General features: G+C 35.8%; 1 protein-coding gene across 6 annotated transcripts in view; it reads left to right on the forward strand.

Annotated features, from left to right (window-relative positions):
* The first annotated feature begins 204 nt into the window (after nucleotides 1-204).
* Nucleotides 205-24,610, forward strand: part of RAP1GDS1 (Rap1 GTPase-GDP dissociation stimulator 1) — a 137,909-nt gene continuing 113,503 nt past the window's right edge. Inside the window, exons 1-3 of one of the 6 annotated variants that reach the window (XM_045183691.3) lie at nucleotides 206-429; nucleotides 915-1,029; nucleotides 16,020-16,127. In XM_045183691.3, coding sequence (XP_045039626.2) covers nucleotides 1,026-1,029; nucleotides 16,020-16,127 — 112 coding nt within the window. In that variant the 5' untranslated portion in view covers nucleotides 206-429; nucleotides 915-1,025. Of the gene's footprint in view, nucleotides 430-914; nucleotides 1,030-16,016; nucleotides 16,128-24,610 lie in introns of all 6 variants that reach the window. The other 5 variants (XM_045183690.3, XM_045183689.3, XM_024574755.4 and 2 more) reach the window with 5 other exon arrangements.

The following is a 24,610-nucleotide window of genomic DNA, read 5'->3' on the forward strand; positions in this document are numbered from 1 at the left end:
CACCCGCAAGCTGATTCGCTTGACACCGGAAAAAAAATACAGGGAGGAACTGAGCATGCTCCGTGGGGAGGGCGGGGCGCTCCGCTGCGCGTCAGGGCGGGCGCTTCTGAGGCCGCCTCCGCGCCGCGGCCGCCCGCGGGCCAGTTCCGAGCCGCGCCCGCCGCAGGCTGCGCCCGCCGCCCCGCCCCACCCCGCCCCACCCCCCGCCGCTCGTCCCCGCCGCGGCCGCGTCGCCCGCAGAAGCAGCAGCGGCAGCGGCAGCGGCAGCAGCAGCCGAAGCAGCTGCTGCTCCTCCCCGGCGTCTGCCCCCCGCGGTTCCCTCCCTGGCTGCGGGAGAAAAAGAGGTGGAGGGAGGACACAGCGCCGCGCCGCCTGCACCGGAGTCCTTCGCCTCGCCCTGCCGGCTCCTCACCCTCGGGAGGAACATGGGTAAGTCACCCTTCCTCCCCCGTCATCGCCTGACATTTTTCTCTTTCTTGGCTTGTTGCGGGGTGGGAAGCATTTCTCGCGCAAAGTTGCCGGATTTCTTAAAAATCCCGGTGTGAGACATCGGCTCTTCCTCCGGGGAGAGTCAGCGCACGCGGAACGCACGCCGGGTCCGCGGTCTCGGAGGGTCCGGAGCGCGGGGTCCGACCACCGCCCACCTCGCCACCCTGCCGCCTCGCCGGCACCCCGCCGCCTCGCTTCTCCTCCTCCATTCCTCCTGCTCAAGCCGGTGGCCGGGCAGCCGGGAGCCTGCCCCGCGTGTGCGGGGCTGCAAGCGGGGGTCAGACAGCGGGAAAGCCCACTCCACGGAACTTCCCTGGCAGGGCGACCTTTCCCCACCTTAGGATCGGCTCATTCCGAGACGGGGAAGTGTGAGCAAGTAGTTCGCGAGGTGATTGTACCACCTGCACGGAAATTGTTTTTTTTAGGGGAGAGCGGACAACCTCATAGGTTGAAAGGATGACTTGTCAGAGGCCACGAGGAACCCGAGAAAGGATGGATGGAGCCGCTAGCTGTTGAATTAGTGTTTGGTGACTGTAATGTGCAAGTATACCTGTGCTCAACCCATTTACCGGGTTCTGTCGCCTGTGTACTGTGGCAGGAAACTGCCCTGTGTAGCACGTTACCAAACTTAGTTATTCGTTCCCAGCTTCCCCTGCCTAAATCTGCGTTAATTTGATATTGGTTCCTTTGTAGTTACAGTTAATCTCAGGGGGTAGGTTTTAATGAAATATTTAAATGCAAATATGTATTGTAAGGCTACATATAATTTATCCTGAAATTTTTTCCTAATTTGTTGCCTAACTATTAAATTCAGTAATTACGAAAACGGCTGATGAATTCTGTAATGTAATTAAAAGCCAGAAGTTTTTAAAACAAGAGTAGCAGTTTGGAATACCATACTTATTTCTACATGTTCCCCAGTTTGTTTTCGCTCCTGTCTTATAATTTCCTCTTTTTAAAATGTGCACCATTGGCATCTGTCTACTGGGACTTTTCTCACCTCTCTGTGCAAGTTATTTTAAGCTGAAATGAGTGTGGTCCTTTCATCTGTCATGCAGTGTTCAGCATATCCAGCCTTAGGTCGTGGCAACTGAGAATCTTCAAGGAAGTATCTAAATCTAGAAATGGTGTCAACGGAGCTTGCTTTTGAAAAGCAAATGCTTCAAGGTCTGATTCAGACCTTTGGCCATGTATCTGGAAGAAGCCAGTGTTGCAGGAGGAGGTGGTATGAATGAAAAATGAATCTAGGGCCCATAATTTTCTTTTCCATTGTTTAGTATTTTCCCCTTTCATGTACTACTGGTATAATGAACAAATTTCTGGAAAAATTGGGTGGCCCATTTATATGTAGCCCTTCTCTGGGATTATGGATTTTAAGTAAATATTAATAGAGATTATTGGACACATTGTGTCTTTCCCTTGAACATACAAAATTTTTCTTTTCAATTATAGGCCACAAATTTTGTTCATAAAGTACATTTCCGCATGTTTCAAGGCGAACTAAAAAAAATCTGTTTAATTAAGAATTTAACTTACATGTCAAATTAGTACCTTTCAATGGGAGAAATCCAATTCTGTTGCAATACTAGTGAATAAAAATACTTCAAGCAAATGAAATTATTTACTAAAAAAAAATCTTGAAAATCTTGAGTTATTGCTTGACTTTAAAAAGGCCGAATAGAAACCCATCTCTCACTTTGAAGCTTCTCAGATAACTCTTTGATTAAATTCATCTCTCTCTTCATAGAGCTCTGCGCTTTGTTGGAAGCTTTTTAGCACTTACATAATCTGCTTTGTAGTGAGCTGTTTATGTGTGTGTTGTGGACTTAATCATGAGTTCCAGAAGATGAAAATTGTCTTATTAACTTCTGTGTTCCCAACAGTGCTTTCTACATAGTAGGTATTCAGTAAATCTTTGGCGAATTAATTGTTTAAAACCTGTTGTTATTTTTAACTTGTTCACCTGGAAGTATGGGCCCTAAACAAATAGTTGAGTTGATAGGTGGTATGGAGGTATGGAAGAAGCAAAACAGAGAGGTATAATTAATTGTATTATGATTGCTCCTCTCTAAAAAAAGAGTGGGGTTGTGTCAGCGGTATGGGTTTTGGGGCACCTACAAGCAAGCCAGTTCCTTCTACACCACTGTTTTCATTGGTGAGACAATTGAATGCATGATCAGTACAAACGATGATGTAAAATTGAAACCTTGGAGAACAGATTTATATTCTGAGCCAAGGGAGTTTTTATAACTGTTCATGTACTCACAAGAGGCAGAAGGTAGTCTGATAAGTGTTAGGGAGAGAAATCACTTTTTTAATTTGTCTTTATAAAAAAGAAATAAGATGACTTTTAAAAAAGATATCCTTATGGCAGTGATTTTTCTCCATAAGAAATGAAGGCAGCTTCCTATATAATTTTATGGACCATACTATTATTTTAAATATATATTTTATTATAAATTCAACATGTATTTAGTATTTATTGAATATCAGCCATGTACAATGTACTGTGGGAGGACAAAGATGAATAAGACATTCATATTTCAAATTGCTTATAATCTTAACAGGAAGGCTGTAACATACACAGGTAACTATAGTAGCAGTAAAGTATAAGTGATATAAAAAATAACCTTTGCATATGTCATAGAGTTAGGATGGAGAGAAGATTTTAGAAAAATGATGTTACTTGAATCAAAGGTTGGGTAAACTTTTGAAAGGTACAAATGAATGGAGACTGTCAATCAGGTTGAGGATGGGAGGAGAGAGATGGCTTAGCTGAAGACAGAGACAGAGGGAATATTTGAGGAGTTTCCAGAGGTGATTAAATAGCCATGTTTGCCTGGAGCAAAAGGTAAGGAAATAGTGGGTGGCAGAGATGAAAAAGTATTAATAGATAAAGACCAGATAGTAGAGGAGAGGAAATGCCAAGCTGAGGAAGTTTTTGGATTTGACTTGTCTATTGAAGGACTATTAAACATTTTTATATAGTGAAGTGATGAATCACATCTATGGTTTAGGAAAATTAATCTGTCAATTAAGTGCAGGATGAATTAGTTGAGAAATTAGAGAAGGCTCCAGAAGGTGGTGGTTGTAGTTTGGGGGAAAATATTTAATGGCCTGAACTAGGCTTAGGCAGTGGGAATAGAATATTGCAAATAGAGAATGGGATTTACTTGGCAACTGATTGAATATGGAATTGAGAAAGGAGTCATACATTATCACCTTGGCAGTAATGAGAATGTAGAACCTAGTAATATATATTTAATCCATTGGAAAAGGAAAAATTAGTAGTTATTTTTGGGCCTTTTGAGTTGTATATTTTGGTCTGTACTTTAGATTCTCTGTTCCTTAATGACAGGGACTTACATATTAGGTTTTGAATACATTTCTAACTCTAGTGTCTGGCACACAGTAGCTATGCAGTAAAAGTTTATTGACTGCCCTGGCCAGGTGCTCAGTTGGTTGGACCATCATCCCTTGCACCAAAAGGTAGTGGTTTCTATCGCCAGTAGGGGCGCATACGGAGGTAATTGAGGCAACTGATTGATGTTTCTCTGTCACATCGATGTTTCTCTATCCCTCTCTCTGTCTGTCTCTCTCGTCATATCCTCCAGTGAGGATTAAAAACAGAAGTTTGTTTGCTGACTGAAACTAGGTACAAAGTATTTAACAGTTATTTTAACTCTCAAGAGGCTCCAACTAGAGAGCTGGAAGTTATCCACAAATACCCAGCTATGATATTTGAAGTCAGATGAAAAGATGAGAGGCAACAAGGAAAAAAAAGAAAATTTGGCCAAGGTAAGAATCTTGAGGAATAGTACCCTGTAGTTAGGGTAAAGAGTAGAATGATTTGACACTGAGAAAGACAGGATTAGGTATGAGTGAAATACTAGAATTGGCCTATAGTTGATTTCAAGAAAGTGAATTGTCAAAAAGTTTGTTACTTCACAACAGTCAGAGGATTAAGGACTGAGAAAAGGTTCCAAGTTTGTGTGGTTTATTTAGAATATTACCCAGTATATTTTTTTTAAAGTAGCTTTAAGAGGTATAGTAAATATGGAGGTCAGTTGTAAATGCTAAGAGATAATGCTAAGTGGAAATGGAGTTTATTATGTATAGTCATTCTGTGTTCCTTGCCCTGTTTAAAGATCTGTAGATTAGAATAGATTTTTTTAAAAATTTACTTACTGAATTTTTTAGAGAGAAAGAGAAACATCAATTTGTTGTTCTACTAATTTATGCATTATTTGGTAGATTCTTGTGTGTGCCCTGGCCAGAGATTGAACCTGCAGCCTTGGCATATCAGGACTATGCTCTAACGGAGCTACCCAGCCAGTGGCAGCATAGATTTCTTTAACATTTTAAAAACGTTCCATTTTGCATGGAATGACACATGCTGTTTTCTTACCTGAGAATAATCTGTAATCTCACCATAGTGCCTCATACCTCCTTGACATGTGTGTCTTTGTGACTTAGTATAGTAACTTTCATTTTTGCAATAACTGTCATGCAGAGTGAGTTTAGGAATGGTTTTATAATTTGATATGACATTTTGCATATTCTTTACTGATGAATGGTTTTTCCCTTTTTATTTACTATTAGTCTTTGCAAATTTGGAATTTCTCTAGTTATATGTGTGCCTCTAATTTTATTATTTCCTGGAATTTTGTTTTTCTCTGTAAATATGTATTTAGCAATATACATGTCTTTTTTTCCTTGTATTTTTAAGTCCAAGAATGGTTTTATGAATAAACAGTAAAAAGTAGTATGTTTATTTGCACTTTGCAGGTCACAGTAGAGTGATAAAATATTTTTGTAAGCTGGTAATCACTGAAGTTAATTAAGAGAGCATAGATGATAATTTTTCTTATGTTGGTAATATATCAATTTGTATATGCCAATTTTTGTTTCCATATGGGAGAAAGGCTAAATTCTCTATCCTTGGAAGTATCCTATTCTGAAGTGTCTAATGCTACTATTTAGAAAGCAATAATAGCCTTAATTCATTTTTAGAACCATAGAGTTTTCACTTTCACAGTGAAATGTTGGAACTTCTAGGTGCCTTTGGAGAAATGTTGTGAGTGCTCTCTCCAGAGATTCCAGATCGCCTGAATTTGAGCTTGGTAATTCTGGAGCTACTGGTGGCACCGCAATAGCCATAAGAATGACCAAAAATTTTAATACCCACTCATGAACATTAGGGTGGGAGAAGGAAAATATACTACTTTGCTAACTCTGTGTTAATTTTAGATAACAAAATGTTTGGAAATCTATAAGGAAAAATTTTAAATATTTAAAATATTTTCCAAGGCATTTTAACTTGGCAAATTGCTCTTTCTTGTGGAGATAATAATAAATGAAGATATTAGAATGGATTTTAAAGTCTATTTTTCTATGATTCTTTGAAACTATGAAATATACTTAGTATCATTGATGTTTTAAGTATGTTATAACCATCCCTATATAACTAATTTTTCTTTAGTATTCAAAGTAATATGTACTTGAGGTAGCAACTTCAGGGTTTGAACCAACTTGTTAGCTCTGTCTAAATAGATGGCCTGAAATACCATTACCCATGCTGGCCAAGATATGGATGCTGGATTCAAGTTGCAGAGTAATGTGATTCCCTTGTTGCATCTATGGATACAACTTTTGTGGTTAGAAACATTCTAGGAGTTAAAACTGAGAATTAAGATAGTGATAAATGGAAGTAGTTAAATTGCTAGCTTAATTTAACGTGTCCTTATAAATTCTAAAGTTGTCCTTTTTGCTCACAAAATGAAATTTTTCTGTATGTGCTCAGTACCTGGCTTCCTCTCTAAAGACTGTTTTTGCTCAGTTTTGACTATGTCTTTGCTTTCAACTACTATTTACATGCGATTGGCACCTAAGTATATATCTCTGGGCTATACCTGTGTATCTAGTAGATTATGAGACATCTCTACATGCACAGTAAATTCAAACTCATTGAGCTCAAAACTCAGTTCATTGTGTAATTTTTACTCATAACCGAGGTGTGCTGGTTAATACTTAACACAAAGTGCCTCTGCAAAAAGTTTAGATTTTGGGTGGTGGTTCATTTCCTGCGAATGCACAGTCGGGAAGAGATGAGATGCAGCCTGCCATAATGTAGAGTATCTGCCATATAGACATAATGACCTCATGAAAACAGGTATTAGTAAAATGTAATAAAATAATTAACTAGTAATGAGTTTTGAGTATTACATTTTATAGTGTTTTAATTTAACTTAATTTTAAGTTTATATAATTTAATTTTCAGTAATGCATATTTTGATAACTGCCTTACAAAGTTTCTGAAAATTTAATAGTTCTATCTCATGGGCTGGTACAAGGGGGCTTTCCAGTATATCATTGGATTAATAATGACCATTTATTAAGAATTACTCATATCAGTTATATTTAGCTTTACTTCTTTTTAAAATATTTTTATAATTTAATTTTAATCCTGTCAACAATTCTGTGAAGTGGGTGACACTACCTCCATTTTATTGACTCAGGATTAAATAATTTATCCAAGGGGATGCAATTCATCTCTAAAATCCTGTTTAAGAGCAGTGGTTCTCAAACTTCAGCTTGTAGAAGAGTCACTTGCAGAGCTTATTGGGGGAAAAAAATGACTGGGCCCACCCTCAGAAATTGTGCTTCAGTAGGTGTGGGGTGGGTCAAATATTTTTCTCGTCAAGACATTCCCAGATGCTGCCGCGCTTTGAACAGCACCACACTGTAGAGCAGAAGTGTGCAAGCTTTTTACTCAAGGACCAGATGATAAGCGTTTTAGGCTTTATGCAGGCCAAGGGGCAAAATCAAAGATATTACATACATAAAACAAAATATATATGATGAGAGAAAACAGTAACTGTCCCCAAAATCTTTCATTGCTGAAATTCAAAATACAAAATTAATTGAACACAATTTATTACAATATAGGCTTTAGCCATCTTACATTTTCACAAGCTTTGTAGGTTTACTCAGTTAAGCCTTTTGCTCTTCCTCACATATTTTCACCATCTTCAGTTGTCACATAGCAGATTCCACTTCAGGTTGTACTGCATTCATGTTTTTTCAGCTTAGAAAATATTCTTGCATATTGTTGTTTTATGCAGACTTTATATAGAGGCCAATTGTTTAGTCACTTCATGCTCAACATTGACTTATCAAAAATAACAACCCTAAGCAATATTGCACATATCTGTCAGCTCCTCAAGAACCAAGAAACCTCTCAAATTCGTTTACCATTTTTTTATTAGTTGAATATTAATATAGCCCCATGTCCTCACTTCTGGAAGCAGCTATTTTCACTGAAGGCTATTCTTAAACAAGTCCCCCTGCCCCAAATATTTCTTCGGTTGCTGTAGTTAAAATACAATTTAATTAACTCACCATGAGTAAGCACCTTTTCTTGCTTGGCTAACAAATGAGCCACACAGAAACATACTTTGCAGCTTTCTCTTCTTTTCTCTTCTCTACTCTTTCGTGAAGAAATTCTGCTGTGATGAGATACTTTGTTTTATATTTTCTAATTTCTCTGATGATTACTTTCCTATAAATTGTGGGTATGATGAATGTTTAGCCTGGTAATATAGGTGTGTGTTGTATTTTTCTAGCATAGCTGTAGTGTCATTGCATGATATAGTAGTTTTTCATCTAATTCAATAAGAAGATAATCCATATACCACTTTAAATTCATGGCATTTGAAGGACACTCTTTGTGTCGACATCATGGTGAAAATGAAATGTGGTGGTACGACAACAGACGTGGTCCTTGAAACACCGGACAGCCATAGCGGCAATTTGTATGCATCACGCACGGGTGTCTGGCTGTGAGAGCGCCACACGTGCTTCTGCCTTGGCCACGCAGCGGCCGTCAGATACGGGAACAGTTATAGACCGTACGTAAAGGAACGGTTTCTCTCAACTAGTTGTGTGATTTAATTTTCACAGTAATCTCTCAAGTTTAGAATAAATGTGTTAATTTTCAAAAAGTGATCTATTTAATTTTACCACAATTTTGAATACAATTAACTCCATAGTAATTCAAAAGCTATAAGAGAAGTCTCAGAAAGTACAAAATCAAATACCTCCTAAAACCAGATAGAGTATTAATTAGTGATATATATATATGACATACATAGTCATCAATCATCTTTAAACTGAATTTTCAATTGACCAGAATGATAGAAGAAATCAAAGATATAGAGGATAGAATCTCTGTTTTCCATCATCTTCTTGTGCAGTATAATAGACTGTGGCAAGTTATTTAACCTCTTTAAATCCCCATTTCATGAGTTTTAACATATTACTGAGTAAGAACCAAGGAATAGATTTCACATGAAATAGAAAATAAGAAGCGGGAGGGGAGCCCATTTCATAGAGAACTAATATAAATTATAATATGGAAGCCTTCAAGCTCAGTTACTTAATAAAGATGTACCAGCCCTGGAACTAAGGTCTGTTTTATTATTTTGTACCATTTTTTTATATTTTGGCCCTTGAGTATTAAATATACTTTTAAGGAAAAATGATAGCATGGCATTTTAAAAAGTCAAAGTGCTGGGCTGCTGGATTGTTTGTACAAAATACTATTTTCTTATATATTACAAAGCATTTTCTAACATTAAGTATTATATAAAATTATTTAAATATTTATTTAAAAGAATTCATAAAATCCTATGATTTTTAATTTATTTTAAATATATATATATATAAAGAAATTAGGTAACATTTATAAAATAATTTTAAATAACTAGGAAGTTCCCCAATTTATGGGTGGAAGTTTTGTTTTTTTCATAGTCAGAAAATACAAACCAGGATTCATTTTACTTTAATAAAAAGTTTCTTTAACTCTTAGGAAAAATATTCCCCTTTGAAGATTCCTTAAGTAACTTTAGTATAAAATATGAGACAGATCATTATAAAAAAGCAAAACTTACATTGATATATGAGTATTCTCTTCAGAAATACAGGGGTTTATCTTTAAAGTTATAAGATATTTAGCCTCAAAAATAAAATTATTTAGAACAAATATAGAAAATTTACATGAGCTGATTAAATTAATATTCTTTTAGTTGCAAGAATGTATTTCTGGGGAGGATAGTGATAAGCTCCAAGAAAGAATAACTAACCGTCCACTGTGTCATATTTCTGGCTTTGGTGTGGTTTGTATGCAACACTACAGTCAAATCAGAAACTCAAAACTATAATATTAGGCATTATGGAAAGTGAAAAAATAAGTAGTGCAAATAACCACATTTTCTGCTTTTTAAAAGCTTCACTTCTAACTGGTAGATAAAGAATAATAAAGGAAATGAGTAGTAGATACAGATAAGGCCATAATTCTCAAAAAAGAAACAGAAACGCCTAAGAATTTAAATGAGAGGTTAGATCATGTTACCTTTTTAGCATCTAGTACAGCTTCTCTGAAATATACAAGTGCTTATTACTTAAAGTAAACGATCTGGAAACGTTTCCCAGAATTCATTTACTTCATCAGGCAAACACTCACTGAGAGCTAGAGTGTGTGCCTAGCACTGTACCATCCTTGAGATACTGTGGCAGAGAGTGCTTCCTGGTACATTTCATTGTGATTATTTTTTTGTTTTTCTAACATATTCAGATCTGTAGATAGTTGTTAGCTAGTACAGCTATCTAACATGGTTGGGTAATAAATTCGTTCTTGAAGAGTTTACATCTATATAAAGCAAGATGCAGATAGTCCTTGCTTTGCACAGTTCTTATATGCATGAGATCTGCATAGTTTTGTTAAGATGGTCCTGTGCAGACTGCCCGTTCAGTGGGAAGAACCGGGACTTTGAAGACACATCTGGATTTACCCCAACTTTGGCACTTACCTTTCTGGGCAAGATACTCAGTGTCTGAATTCAACTTTCCCATGTATTAAAATATAGATAATAGTACACCTATTTCACAAGATAATTTTAAATATTAAAGTTTAATTTCTGTTTCCAAGTTGAGAGTTTTAATTTCTATTTCCATGGCTGAAAATACAGTCATTTTGGGGAAACACTATTTTGTATTGAGGTTTAAACCAATCAAAAGATATAGTACTACTTGTTACTCTTTTAACCAAATCATGCAGTGAGTATGAAGTTATTGGAGCAGATTATACTTTTTTTTTTAATTGATTTGAAACAGACAATTAGACAGACATTGATTTGTTGCTCCACTTGTGTATGCATTCATTGCTTGATTCTTGTAAGTCCCCTGACCAGGGAGGGAACTCACAACCTTGGTTATCAGGACAACACTCTAACCAACTGAGCTACCCAGCCAGGGCCTATATATTCCAAAGGTAACCACAAACAGTATCTCTAACCCTACATATTCTTCTAGAACTTGCTACTCCCCATTGAGAATTAGGGAGTTCTCTTCTGTGGGATTTGAGCACACTTATGACTGTTAACCAGCAGAATGCTTCAGAAGTGATACTGTGTGATTTCTTAAGCTCAATCTTAAAAGGCAGTGCTTCTTCCACAGTGTTTGTTTGAACACTGACCTGCTTGGAGCTCTGAGAAGTCAGAGACCCTGGAGCTGCCGTGCACTGAGGAAACCAAGCCTTGTGGAGAGGCCTAAGATCTCATGTGGTCAGTCCTAGCCTTCAGATACTTCAGGCCAGTCACCAGACATGTGAGTGAATGAACTGTCAGATGATTCAGATGATGCCAGCCTCAGCAGTTGAGTTACTCCCAGAGATATCCCCAGACTTCAAGACTCTGCTTCAAGGCTCCAGTCCTGCTGGAGCAGCGATAAACCATCCTTAAAGTGCCCTTTGTGGATTCCTAGTTCAGAGAATCTGTGAGCTCAATAAAATGGCTTTTGTTTTATGTCAGTAAGTTTGGGGTGGCTAGTTACGTAACAATAATGATTGGAAAGGATGTAAAACCTGAAAGATACATTGTCTCACTAAGAAACAGGTTACTATTAAAAACTCATCAGAGTGGGAACTACCTGTTGAAAAAATGTTTAGTAAGTTTTTTTTTCATTTTAAATGAAGATAGCCAAACAGCTCTCTAAATGAGAAATTCATTCCCTTATCCAGTCAGTTAATCAAACAAATGTTTACTGGGTACCTCTTATGTGCCAAGTGATAGGTGTAGTGAAATGACCGTACAGTATACATCTGAGGGCGATACGTTCTAAGATCCCCCAGTGGATACCTGAAACTGAGGATAGTGCTGAAATACACACACACACACACACACACACACACACAGTTTTTACTATACATACATATCTATGATAAAGTTTAATTCAAAAATTAGGCACACACAACAGTAATAAAAAAAGAATTATAGCAATATACTCATAAAAGTTGTGAATGTAGTCTCTCTCTTTTGAAGTACCTTACTGTAAGGATACTTACCTTAAAGGAAGCATCTTTTCTCTTAAAGGAAGTACTTTACAGCTTTTCCTCGGCACATATAAATTTCCAGCACCACTGTTCTTGTGCTTTGGGGGCGTTATTAGGTAAAATAATGGTTCCTTGAAACAAGCACTGTGGTGCCATGACAGTCGATCTGATAACCAGGATGGTTGCTAAGTGACTAATAGACGCACAGTGTACAGCGTGGGTAGCTGGACAAAGGGAAGATTCATGTCCAGGGTGGGACTGAGTGAGAAGGCACAAGATTTCACCCTGCGACTCAGATGCTCAGAACAGGATACAATTTAAAACTTATGAATGGTGTATTTTTGGAATTTTCTGTTTAATATTTTTGGTCCGCAGTTGACCACAGGTAACTGAAACTGAAAAGTGAAACTGCAGATAAGCGAGGGACTACTGGAACTAACACGGTGCCCCACACAATGCTGTGGGGGGAGCATATATTAAAAATTAAGCAAAAAATAATAGAAATTGTTACTGGTGCTGTGAAGGTTGGGTGCAGTGATGGAGAATGACCCTGGGGGGTAATGAAGAGGAAATTGAGAATGTGCAAAAATGGTCTCTGGGGTGGCGACGTCTAGGTTGAGACTTGATGAGGAAGGGATGGCAAGCAAGGAGCATTGGGGTTGGGATAAAGGGAAGAAGTTTAAAAAGACCCAGGTGTCAATATAGGTAGTGCCAAATAAGTCTTAACTGCTCTTATTACTTATTGATGGGTAGTTTTGACGAATTGCTATAATTTGACTAACGTTATGTGTTATTTTTTCCTCGATGTTGTAATAGTTACTTTTTATTTTAATTATAAGACCTTAGATGTTATACATTATTTATACTTTATTTCAAAAAATCAACTTACTATCCATTTAATAAGATTAACAAGTATATCTGAGATATGATGCCCTACAACTTCTTTTTCATTTGTAGATGAGATACTTACAGTTTTCTTTCTCTTTAGAAAAAAATCAATTTCTTGAAACTACCAAGCCCCTCCTAAGGAAATAAATATTAACCTTGGTTATGAATGATGTTCTAGGATTTTTTAATAAAGTGTAGGTTTAGATTTACTAAATTAGTCACTCGTTGTACTAGGCATCACTAGAGCATGTTAGTGTTATTGATGTACATTTTTTAATGCTGCTTTTTCCTGGATTGACATGGAACATAAATTATTTCTTATTTTATAACAGAGGATTCCATTATATTTTTAGATTCTGTTATGAACTGACAATGCACAAAAGTCTGATATAATATATACCTTACTTTGAAGTAAGAAAATGCCTGAAATTCTAATATGAGAACAACACTCCAGGTGGGGATGTGGTCCTGGGTATCCTACTAGAGTGTCCATCAAGTAGAAATTCTTTGCATAATACCATCAAGACATCATTTGTCTTTCTCATTGTGTTAACATTTGCACTAATAACAGTGGTAAACCAGTTGTGAGTAAAAAACTCCCGATGCTTAGTCTGTGAGAACCAGGGTAGTAGTAGCACCAGACTGTACTAGGAGTTATGGTATTCTTTATTTACCTTCATATTCTTGAAGTAATTAATAGCAGTTTCATTTTAAAATGCCCTTAACAAAGCAGGACAAAAGTCTTTTTAAAAATCTCAACCTTGCCCTGACCAGTATGGCTTAGTTGGTTGGGTATCATCCCGCAAAGCAGAAGGGTTGCTGGTTCAATTCCTGGTCAGGACACATGCCTAGGTTGCGAGTTTGTCCCTGGTAAGGTGCATATGAGAAGCGACTAACTGATGTTTCTCTCTCACATTGATGTTTCTCACCCTTTCCCCCCACTTCCTCCCTCTCTGAAAATACATAAATAAAATCTTTTTAAAAACCCCTCAACCTTTGTGTACACATTAAAACTATTCTATCTGATGACATGAGAAGTACATGCATAGCACTTTCATTGCATTGCAAAGTCTGGTGGTTATTTTGAAGAAAAAGCACTTGTGGTTGAGTTGTGAACTGACCAAAGTACTTTTTTTGTCATGGAATAACACTTATTATTTGAAAAAACTGACAAACTGATTTTTCATATTTGGCAGACATCGTCTCATAAATGAATGAGGTTAATTTACCATTTAAGACAAACAACTGACCATATTTGTTGCCAATGATAAAAGTGGAGTTTTTCAGAAAAAACTAGTGATTTGGAAAACTTGTATCACCTTGAGCTTGACTAGTTCTCGGTACTGAAGGAGTCTTTTAATGAGATTGGTGATATTAACAAATGTGGTATTTTAAAATAGTTCAATGAAATGTGTCAGTATTTGGAAGGTATGCGTAACTCTGACCTAAATTTTAATGACCCAATGTATTGATGATAAATATCTTGCATGCATAACAGATTTAAAGTGCAAGAGACCAGTGGATTTTAATGTAAGAGTTGGAAAGGATCATTAATATTGTTCCAGATTCCACATGGCAACTAACCTTTAAAAAACTACCACCTGTTATGTTTTGGTGTGGTATCAGAGAATACCCATGATTATCTGAAAAGGCCATTAGACGCCGCTCCTGTTTTTCAACTTTGTATATGTGCAGTGAGGCTGAATTTTCTTCATCTACTCAACCAAAACAACAAATTCCAAAGATTGAGTACAAAAACAGATATGAGAATCTACTGTCTTCTAGTAAGGCAGACGTTAGGGTGATTTGTAGAAAAAATACCACCTTTTCAATGTGGTACATAAATACAATGGAATATTACTCAGCCGTAAGAAAAGATGAAATACTGGCATTTGCAACAGCATGAATGGATCTTGAGAATATCATGCTAAGTGAAATAAATCACATGGGAAAAGTCAGTAACCATACGATTTCACTCATATGTTGGATATAAAACTGAAAGCAACAAACAAAGAAGACACATAGAAACTTGTAGACACAAACAGTGTGGTGGTTACTAGAGGGAAAGAGTTGAGGAGGTAGAAGAGGGTAAAGGAGCTCAAATATATGGCGACAGAAGGAGATGACTTTGGGTAGGGAACACAGTGCAGTATATAGATGATGTATTATAGAATTGTACACTTGAAACCTATATAATTTTATTTACTGATGTCAGCCCAATAAATTTAATAAGTTTTTTAAATACCATTTTTTTCAGTAAGTTTTTTGTCTTTCAAATGTAGGTATTTTTCATTAAAATACTAATTATGTAACAATAGTTTTATAATTGTCAGATTAAATTAACTATTAAAATCTTAAAAAGTCTGTTTTAATTTTTTGTTAACTATCAATAGAATTAGTTGATGTAAAACACTGTTAGAGATTCTGAATAATTTTTAATAGTGTAAAGAGATTTTGATAATCTATGACCTAGGCACAAGGGAGTCCAACTTTTTGGCATCTCTGGGCCACATTAGAAGAAAAGTTGTCTTGGACCACACATTAAATACATTGCAACATGTAATCACAAAAAAATCTCGTAATATTTTAAGTAAATTTATGATTTTGTGTTGAGCCACTCATGGGCCACATGTGGCCTGAGGACTGCGGATCTAACACCCCTTTTGGAATTCAAATATAATTTAGGAGGCGAGCATAGTTTTATGATCCAAAATGTACATGTTTTGGCTTAAAGCGATATTTTGATTGGAAGTGTTTTTTGAATAGCAGTGTTAAAATAGGTTATATGGTTATCAGACTTGGTATTAGTTTAAGTCATATTATTTTGAAACACTTCTAAACTTTTATCTTTTTTATGTCTTTAAAATACAGCAGAGGAAGCATAAAATGAAACAAAATATTATAATTTTTTCTGTGGAACTAACATTCTGGTTTTTGTTTGTTGTTTAACTATGACTCATTTCCTGAACATGCTAATAAATAAGGTATAAGAATGCTGAAAAGATGTTCTATGATAATTTGATGAATATTCCTGGCATTTTACATATACAGAATAAATATTTTATATTTGACTTAAGTGGGTAAAATTTTACTTAAAAAGTTTGAAATAGTACAGTCCATTGCCATTTTTGGAATGTATGTGGGTGTTAATTTACTATAATGAGAGCCCATTGTGTATTAGTGGTAACTGTTATGTAGCATGAGATGGCCATATGGTTAGTGAGGTTTCTGATTTCTTTTTTTCTATAAGCAGATAATCTCAGTGATACCTTGAAGAAGCTGAAGATAACAGCTGTTGACAGAACTGAGGATAGTTTAGAAGGATGCTTGGATTGTCTGCTTCAAGCCTTGGCTCAAAATAGTAAGTTTCATTACGATACTCAAATGCCAAACAAAAAGATCAGCAGTCATTGGTGTATAGTTTATCATATAACTTGCACTCACATAACTTGAATTCTTTTGAATCCTATCTCTAAATACTGAGGTTGTTTTTACATATTCTGCCCTCCTACCCCACATCTCCACCCACAAGGTTCTAAAAGCCAAGTTGATACTCAGAAGAAAGGAGGAATTGACTGGTGGTGATGATGACATTAATACCATTCTCAGAGAGAAGCCATTATTTTATTCATAACAGATAAGCACCATAGTTGTTTTTCTTCTTAACACATTTGTGGGGAGATTAGGGAGGAGAAACAGAGGAACCTTAAAATACCTAATTATTTTTTCTGAGATCTTATGGCCACACTTTTAATAATTTACTTTAAAAAATGTGAATGCTTAGATTTAACTGGAAAGAACTATTAGTAGTTATCCCCAAGTCCCTTAAAATTGAGGTAAGACTTTGGTGGTAAGGTAAATAATGTTACGGGTGAAACTCATACAGCTCTTCATTGACAAACACATTGTACTGTTGCATTTGATCCATCATATTTCTAATTTCTGCATTCTCACAGTGAAGAGATAGGTACAGAGTGAATTTCATTTTGCTTGGTTGTGCTGTGGTTTGCACTGTGCTTGTTTGTAATTATCTTATCCTGGGACTAATTATGTAGTTGACAAAGAATTTAGGGGAGAGAGTATACATTGTTAAAAGATTCAATTTCAAGCACTCAGAAATACATGTGTTACTTCTTTTTAATTCATATTTTTTAGTAAACTGATTGGAAAATCTAAAATAATATATTTTAGTACTCTTCATCAAAAAGCACATTTTAAAGCTAGCTTCGAAAATTCTTTTTCCATAATTCTCTTTCTTTTGATATTAGACATAACAGAGAAGGCATTTAACATGAGGACTTTAGTAAGAGCATCTGGATAAGGTTCACAATGGGAAAGGAAAAGAGATACATGTAGTAGATACATGTGGCTATTTAAATCTAATAAATTAAATTAAAAATTAAGTTCCTTAGTCTTACTTTTCAGTAGCCCTGTTTGGCTAGTGACTGCCTTCTTGGGCATCACAAATACAAATCATTTCCATTATCACAGAAAGTTCTTTTGGATAGTACTGGTCTAGAGGACTAGAAAAACCATGTGATGGCCTGATTTTCACACATGCCTATATAAGCAGATTTATATAATCATGTTCATAGTCTTAAGTAAATTGAGTATTTCAAGTTCATTTTTTTGAAGAGTTGTTTTATTATAACCCTTTGTTTTCAATGGCCCAGTTTTTTCTCTGTGCTAGAAAAAGGTAGAATTATTTAAGTGAATCATTTGTTCAGGAACTGAAGGACATGGGGGAGATGTCATTTGTTGCGTGTGGAGGGTTGCTCAGTCCTTCTGTAAAGACTGGTAAAGAGATGAAGAAAAGAAATTAAGAAAGGAAGAAAAAGTTTATAACTTTTTAAAGAACAGATTCAAGAAATATTGATAATTATATAATTGTTGGATTAAATTTAAGAATTACAGGCTTATTCATGGAATCCATTTATTGAAAATGGTCTTGAATTTGTTTGTCGTCAAATATTAAAGTCAAATAGCCACAAGGTGTTAATAAAAAACAATAAACTCTACTGTTTAAACTATTAACTCCCCAGGAAGGGAACAAAAGAAATAAGTCTTTTGTAGAATCTATATCAAAATTTATGCCCTCATATCTAAGATATTGACACAAAAGAATTTTTTTTTTGCTTTACCTCTAAAACAGCTTTATTGATGTCTAACATCTGATTAGATACCATCAAAATAATGAATGGATTTCTCATTCCTAAATTTTTGTTTTGTATCTTCACAGTCACTTCCTTTCCCCCTTCCCAGGGAACTTCTGATCTGCAGTCACTACACATTAATTTGCATTTCCTAGATTTTTACATAAACAGAATCATGCCCATCTGATTCCTTTTTATTTGACTTCCTTCACTCAGCATACTTTGAACGCAAAAGAATTTGACATAGAAAAAGGGAGTCCATGCAGATGTCTAGTCTTTGACTTAAAGACTGATCTATCATTGATTGAGTACCCACTGTGTACTCAGCACTGAACTCGGCATATATCTTTCCTGTAGCTCTTGAGGAGGTACTATTATCACCATTTAAAAGGTAATGGAAACTGACCCTGTAGTGTTACTTGCTTTGCTCTGGCAGAATCAGAGTTTGGATTTAAACTCTTAGTTTACAAAATAAAAAATTACATTCTGAGTAAAGTGCAGCTTTTTGCTGAGCTTACGGAAATGTGAAGTTATTTGCATAAGCTAGGTTTTAATATGCCTTAAATATTTATTTTTTAAAAAATTAATTTCAAATTGTTATTTAAGAGAAAGGGCGATGTATAAACCTTTTTTTCACTTGAGCTGTAGACTGTTACTTTTATAGGTATTTATTGTTATATTTTATAAAATTAACACCTGGTTTTTAAATAAGAAAAAGGAAAAATACAGTAAGATGTTTATTTTCTACAATTGTTCCTACTTCCCTAAATAAAGAGATTATTCTGTTGCTACTGTCCTTTTAAAGGTAAAATTATAAAAATCTAACTTAAGTGAATCTGTAGTGTTATATATAAAACAGAAACCTTCTAGTTTCATAATTATTCTTAGTGTCAGGTGCTTTAACTAAAAATATCACTGTTTGCACCAGCATTGCACCTGATCGGGAAAGAATGATTTCTCCCTTTTGTCCAAATATAAGATGGTAATGTGTGTAATGGGAATCTAAACTTAAGTTTCATTTTATAATCTGCTGCCCTGTCATTGGAAAGGACAGTTTTGAAAGGAAAGAAATCATGCTTTTAAAATTTACACGGTGGGAATTTAGTATATTTGAATTGTATGTTACAAATGATCATAATCTGGAATTAGAACTCTTACTTTGATGTATGACTTCAGAGTGATTTTCATTTTTGTTTTGATAATATTAAATACAGTATGTGTGTCAGAATCTTAAGAGGTAAGAGTTAGAAAATTTGAGTACTTACTAGATTTTATGGGAAACATTTTGTTAAGCAAGCAGTTTGTGTAAATCTATGATCTAAATTAATATAGAAGTGTTCATTTTCTTACATAAATACCTCAGATCTCAGTTTTAACATGTTTTTAGTAAATATATAAAGGCTACCAGCCAAGAAATCAGCTTCTGTTTATTTTGTCTCCTTTGATTTAGAGACTAGTTAGAAGATTCTCAATAAATGTTTGCTGAATTGTTGTATGGTTACTTTATTTTGTACTTTTTTGAAAATTAAAATAATATAACACCTATTTTCATCTCTAAACATTAAGATAGGAATTGTCTTTAGAGAATATGACATCTTAATCACCTTGCAAGACAAACTATCATAAATCAAACGCCCAAAGACAAGAAAAATTAACAGTCCATTCATTATAGAAATTCTATTCAATAGTAAGAGCATGGGGACTATGTTACATTATTGGGGAACAAAAAAAACAATGCCAGCATGATAACCAACATAACTTTAAATTATTTTCCTGTAGGATTAGGCTGTTTTCCTCTGTCTCATTGCCTCATTTACCTTTGTACTTTAATTTTGTTTAGTTAATTGCCTGATGACAATTTCTGTTTCATACCAGAGTTACATAATTGTATATTTTCTATAGAACGACCCTGTGAGCCCTGGCTGGTGTGGCTCAGTGGGTTGAGCGCTGGCCTGCAAACCGAAGGATTGCTGGTTCATTTCCAGTCGGTACATGCCTGGGTTGTGGGCCAGGTCCCAGTGGGGGAGCACATGAGAGGCAACCACACATTGATGTTTCTCTCCCTCTCTTTCTCCCTCCATTCCCCTCTCTCTAAAAATAAATAAAATCTTCAAAAAAATTTAAAAACTTAAAAAAAAAACAACCACCCTGTGAGAGAACACATTTACTTTTCTTTAAAGAAAAAACTATTTACTCTCTTGCTCCACATTCCTAATTTTATATCATAGTACTTGTATGCCTGTTGAATTCTTAGGTTATTTCTTAGCCCTTATATTGATTTTTGGCTCTCTTCTAGGATATAATCCTAAGTATATCAAATTATGTACATAAGCTGCTAATGTAGGTTACTCTGTGAATCCTCTCTAACAGTAAGAACTTTCTGTTGTCATTTGCTTTTGGTCTGCTTTGTGCCTTTTATATTTATGAACAGGTTTACTGTCGGGTACAAATATTATTTGTTAAGTTAGGGACTTTAAAACTTATAGTCAACTGTTTTTCAATAGCCATGTTAAATCTGCAGTTATTGAACATGAAGGATTGCTGCTGTTTTAGTAGAAATGAAAAATTATTTTACTTAATTCTTTTGTAGTAGTAACTAGATGTCACTTTTTTACCCTAAGTTATCTAATACACCACAGAAGAGATATGTTTCCTTTGCATGCTACTTCATTATGTTCTTCACTTCCTTCACATATTTTTGTATCATGTGGCTCTTCTGGTTATTGTGTTTATTGCCCATGAGGGCTTATGGCTGTTGATAATGATAAATTATCGAAGAGTCAGTTTTTCCTAAATAAATACAAGGGTGAGCAAAAGTAGATTTACAGTAGGTTTACAGTTGTTCATATGGAAAAAAACATGCAGGTTATAGCTTTATTAACTCTGTGTTTCACATAAAACTGTAAACCTACTTTTGCCCACCTCGTATGGTATGTGAAGAACAGAGGAGACGAAACTAGATTAAGTGGTCAACTAAAAAGACATCAACAATTCTTGATGAACTGACACTCCTGGATTGCCATTATTCTGTAATAGTGACAGCAACCTAAATCTGAATTTTTCCACACATCTCTGAAAATTCATACAGATTAACAAAGAGATCAAATAAAACCAACCAACCATAACCTATTCCTCCAGCATAATTAGAAGACAGACCAATAACTACAGATTATTTAAGAGAGAAATAAGTATAGAAATATAGCTTACTCAGCTTCAGAGCGCATTTTGAGAGTGTTCAGTGAAGACTGCAGAGACTAACATGAAAAAGGTGAAGGAGGAATGGGCTGAACTATGAACCCAGGAGTGATATGCTACACAATCAAAATTGCCTTTAGAAAGAAAAAGTCCTACTCTGGTGGGAAAATACTAAGAACTGGTCTTAGATTCTAGTAGAGCAGTGACTATTGGGAAATCAAAAGGAGGATATATACAAAGAACAGAACCCTAGGCAACAGATCAGGACAGTGCCACTTTTGTGGATGAAATGGCTCACCTTTATAACTTGGTGGTGAAGGGAAAGAAGGAAGCAAGAAGGAGAAATTAAGTGTTCAGTAAAAATAAGAAAACCATAAAATAACTCTCTTTGGTTTAAGTTCAAAAGGGAATTTTTGGACTAAGAAACCTACGTTTTCATTCAAATCTTTACTTTTATTGTGTATATCTTTTATTACTAGTTAAGGAAAATAAAGACTCTGCACTGAATAGGAAATTGCAGATGATATACATACAAAAATGCTATAAGGAATAAAGCAGAAAATAAGAATCAAAACATTTAGCTATTAAAAATTTCCTCTTAAACCAACCATGAAGCAGTTATCAGTAACAGAACATTATGACCTATATTAAACATCCTTAAGCCTTTGCAGATATGAAAAGAATAAATCTCAAGTAACAAATTCAGAAACTTGGACTCCAAATGGATAAATACCAGGAAGATGTGAACTAAGACTTGACCAGGAGAAATTTAAGAAAAAGACAGGATTATTTTAGAAATTAAGACTAAATTACAAGGTACCAAGGAAGAATAGAGGTAACTGAAAATTTAATATGTAAGATTGAAGAAAATTGGCAGAAGAATGAAGACAGAATAAAGCATCAGTGAGCAAGTGAGTGGTATAGACGATAGGCAAAAAGATCCAACATGCATGCAATTGGAGTCCTTAAGGAGAAAAAAAAAACAATGAAACAGCTGATATTTAAATCTATGAACTTTTCTAAAGTAAAGAAAGACTGGAATCTGCCTAGTGAAAGGGCTCACCATGTACCTGGAAAAGTTGACCTGGAATGATTAACTCGAATGAATAGTCTAGTAAAACTTAGATTTATAGGTAAAAATAAGCACAAAGGAAAATTCTCAGGGTCTCCATGCAAAAAGATCATTATTTAAAAAGAAAGAAAATCAGACTGGCATCAGACTTATCACCAGCAATATATAAAGCAATTCAATATTGAAGTAGTATTTTCAGGAAATTCATGTAATAAGAAATTTCATATTGAGCCAAGGTGCTCAGTAAGTATCAAGACTACCTGTAAGGTTTCTTTTGAGAAATCAGCTGATAGTCTTATGGGAACTCCTTTGTAGGTAACTGTCTTCTTTTTTATTGTTGCTTTTAAGATTCTCTCTCTATCTTTAATCTTGGGTAATATAATTATGATGTATCTTAGTCTGTTCCTGTTTGGGTCCAACCTCTTTGGGACTCTCTGAGCTTCCTGGACTTGTATGTCTATTTCCTTCACCAGATTGGGGAAGTTTTCATTCATTATTTTTTCAAATAAGTTTGCAATATCTTGCTCTTCCTCTTCTTCTGGCACCCCTTATTCGGATGTTAGAACGTTTAAACTTGTCCTGGAGGTTCCTAAGCCTGTCTTCAGTTTTTGAATTCTATTTATTTCTTCTGTTCTGGTTGAATGTTTCTTTTCTTCCTTGTGTTCCACATCATTGATTTGTGTCCTGGTTTCCTTCCCTTCACTATTGATTCCCTGTATATTTTTCTTTAGCTCATTTTGTATAGTCTTCTTTATTTTGCATCCGTACTCAATCATTTCTGTAAGCATCCTGATAATCATTGTTTTGAACTCTGCATCTGCTAGGTTGTCTGTCTCCTCCTCACTTAGCTCTTTCTCTGGAGTTTTGATCTCTTCTTTCATTTGGGACATTATTTCTTTGTCTAGGTGCATTGCAGGCAAGAAGGGACTGGAAAGAAGTATTCCAAGTCATGAAAGGCAAGGACCTAAATCCAAGATTACTCTATCCAGCAAAGCTATCATTTAGAATAGAAGGGCAGATAAAGCATTTGCCAGATAAGGGTTTGAGTTCATCACCAAACCCTTATTATGTGAAATGTTAAAGGGACTTATCTAAGAAAAAGAAGAAAATCAAAGTATGAACAGTAAAATAACAAATTCACAACTATCAACAACTGAACCTAAAAAAAAAAAAGGCAAACAACTGGAACAGGAACAGAATCACAGAAATGGAGATTATATGGAGGGTTATCAGTGGGGATGGGGAGGAGTGAGGATGGGGGAAAATGTACAGGGAATAAAAAGCATAATTGGTAGGTACAAAATAGACAGGGGGAGGTTAAGAATAGTGTAGGAAATGGAGAAGCCAAATAATTTATATGTACGACCCATAGACATGAACTAAGGGAGGAAGTGCTAGAGGGGGGAAGTCCTGGCTTATTCACAAGTGCATCTCGGATCCATTCCTTCCCAGTTAGGGATCTTTTGTGGTTGGGAGGTAATGCTCAAACTCTTCTGAAAGCTGAGACAGGTGATCATGCACCAGCTGGGAGAAAGCAGGCCTGGGCTCACTCTTTCATAATCTCTGCTAATGTTTGAAACATGTCAAAAATGCCAATGTTTACTTGTTGCCCCATAATTACAGTTTGGCTTTGAATGTAGCCACTTTATCTGCCAACTTGAACACAGTTGTCATTCTCCCCTGAAGTGACAGATTTAATTCATTGAGCAGGTTGAATATGTCACACAGGTAAGCACGTTTTGCTACCCATTCTGTGTCCCTGACATGTGCTGCCAGTGGTGACTTTTTTTCTGAAAGAAATCTCTAGTGGCTCTTGAAACTCAGAAACTCTGGCCAGTGATCTACCTTTAGAAACATCTCACTTCTGTGTACAAGAGAAGATGTGTGTGCTCTGTGTCCATCTCCTCACAGAGCTGCGTGAACAGACATGAGTTAAGGACATGTACGTCTTAAATGTGGTTGATAATTTTAGTCACATCCTGCAAAATGCTAAGTTCAGGTGACATTTTTTGGCCAGGCTAGCGGGCATTTCTCTGTGGATGACCCAGTGTGTAGACTCATGTTCAGAAGCGACCTCTTTGACCGGAGTAGTGTAATCAGAAAGCTGTCCAATCATGGCAGCTGTTCCATCTGTGCGTATACTGACACAAAATGACCAAGTCAGTTTTCCTGGTGTGTGATAATCATTCAAAGACTTGACCATTTCTGCAGCTGTGGTGTTGGTTGGCAACAAAAGTGCACAAACATATCCTCATGCACATCCTCCTGAAAAATACATCACACAAAAACAAGTGCTGCCTTGTTGTCAACATTGGTAGACTTGTCAACCTGGATTGCATACCACAGTGACTCATTAATCTTCTCTTAACAGTTGCGCCTTGATATCCTCTGCTGTTTCATCAATTCATTTAGCTATGGTGCTAG

Source organism: Desmodus rotundus, chromosome 4 (genome assembly GCF_022682495.2).
Source record: "Desmodus rotundus isolate HL8 chromosome 4, HLdesRot8A.1, whole genome shotgun sequence".
Classification (NCBI taxonomy): Eukaryota; Metazoa; Chordata; class Mammalia; order Chiroptera; family Phyllostomidae; genus Desmodus; species Desmodus rotundus.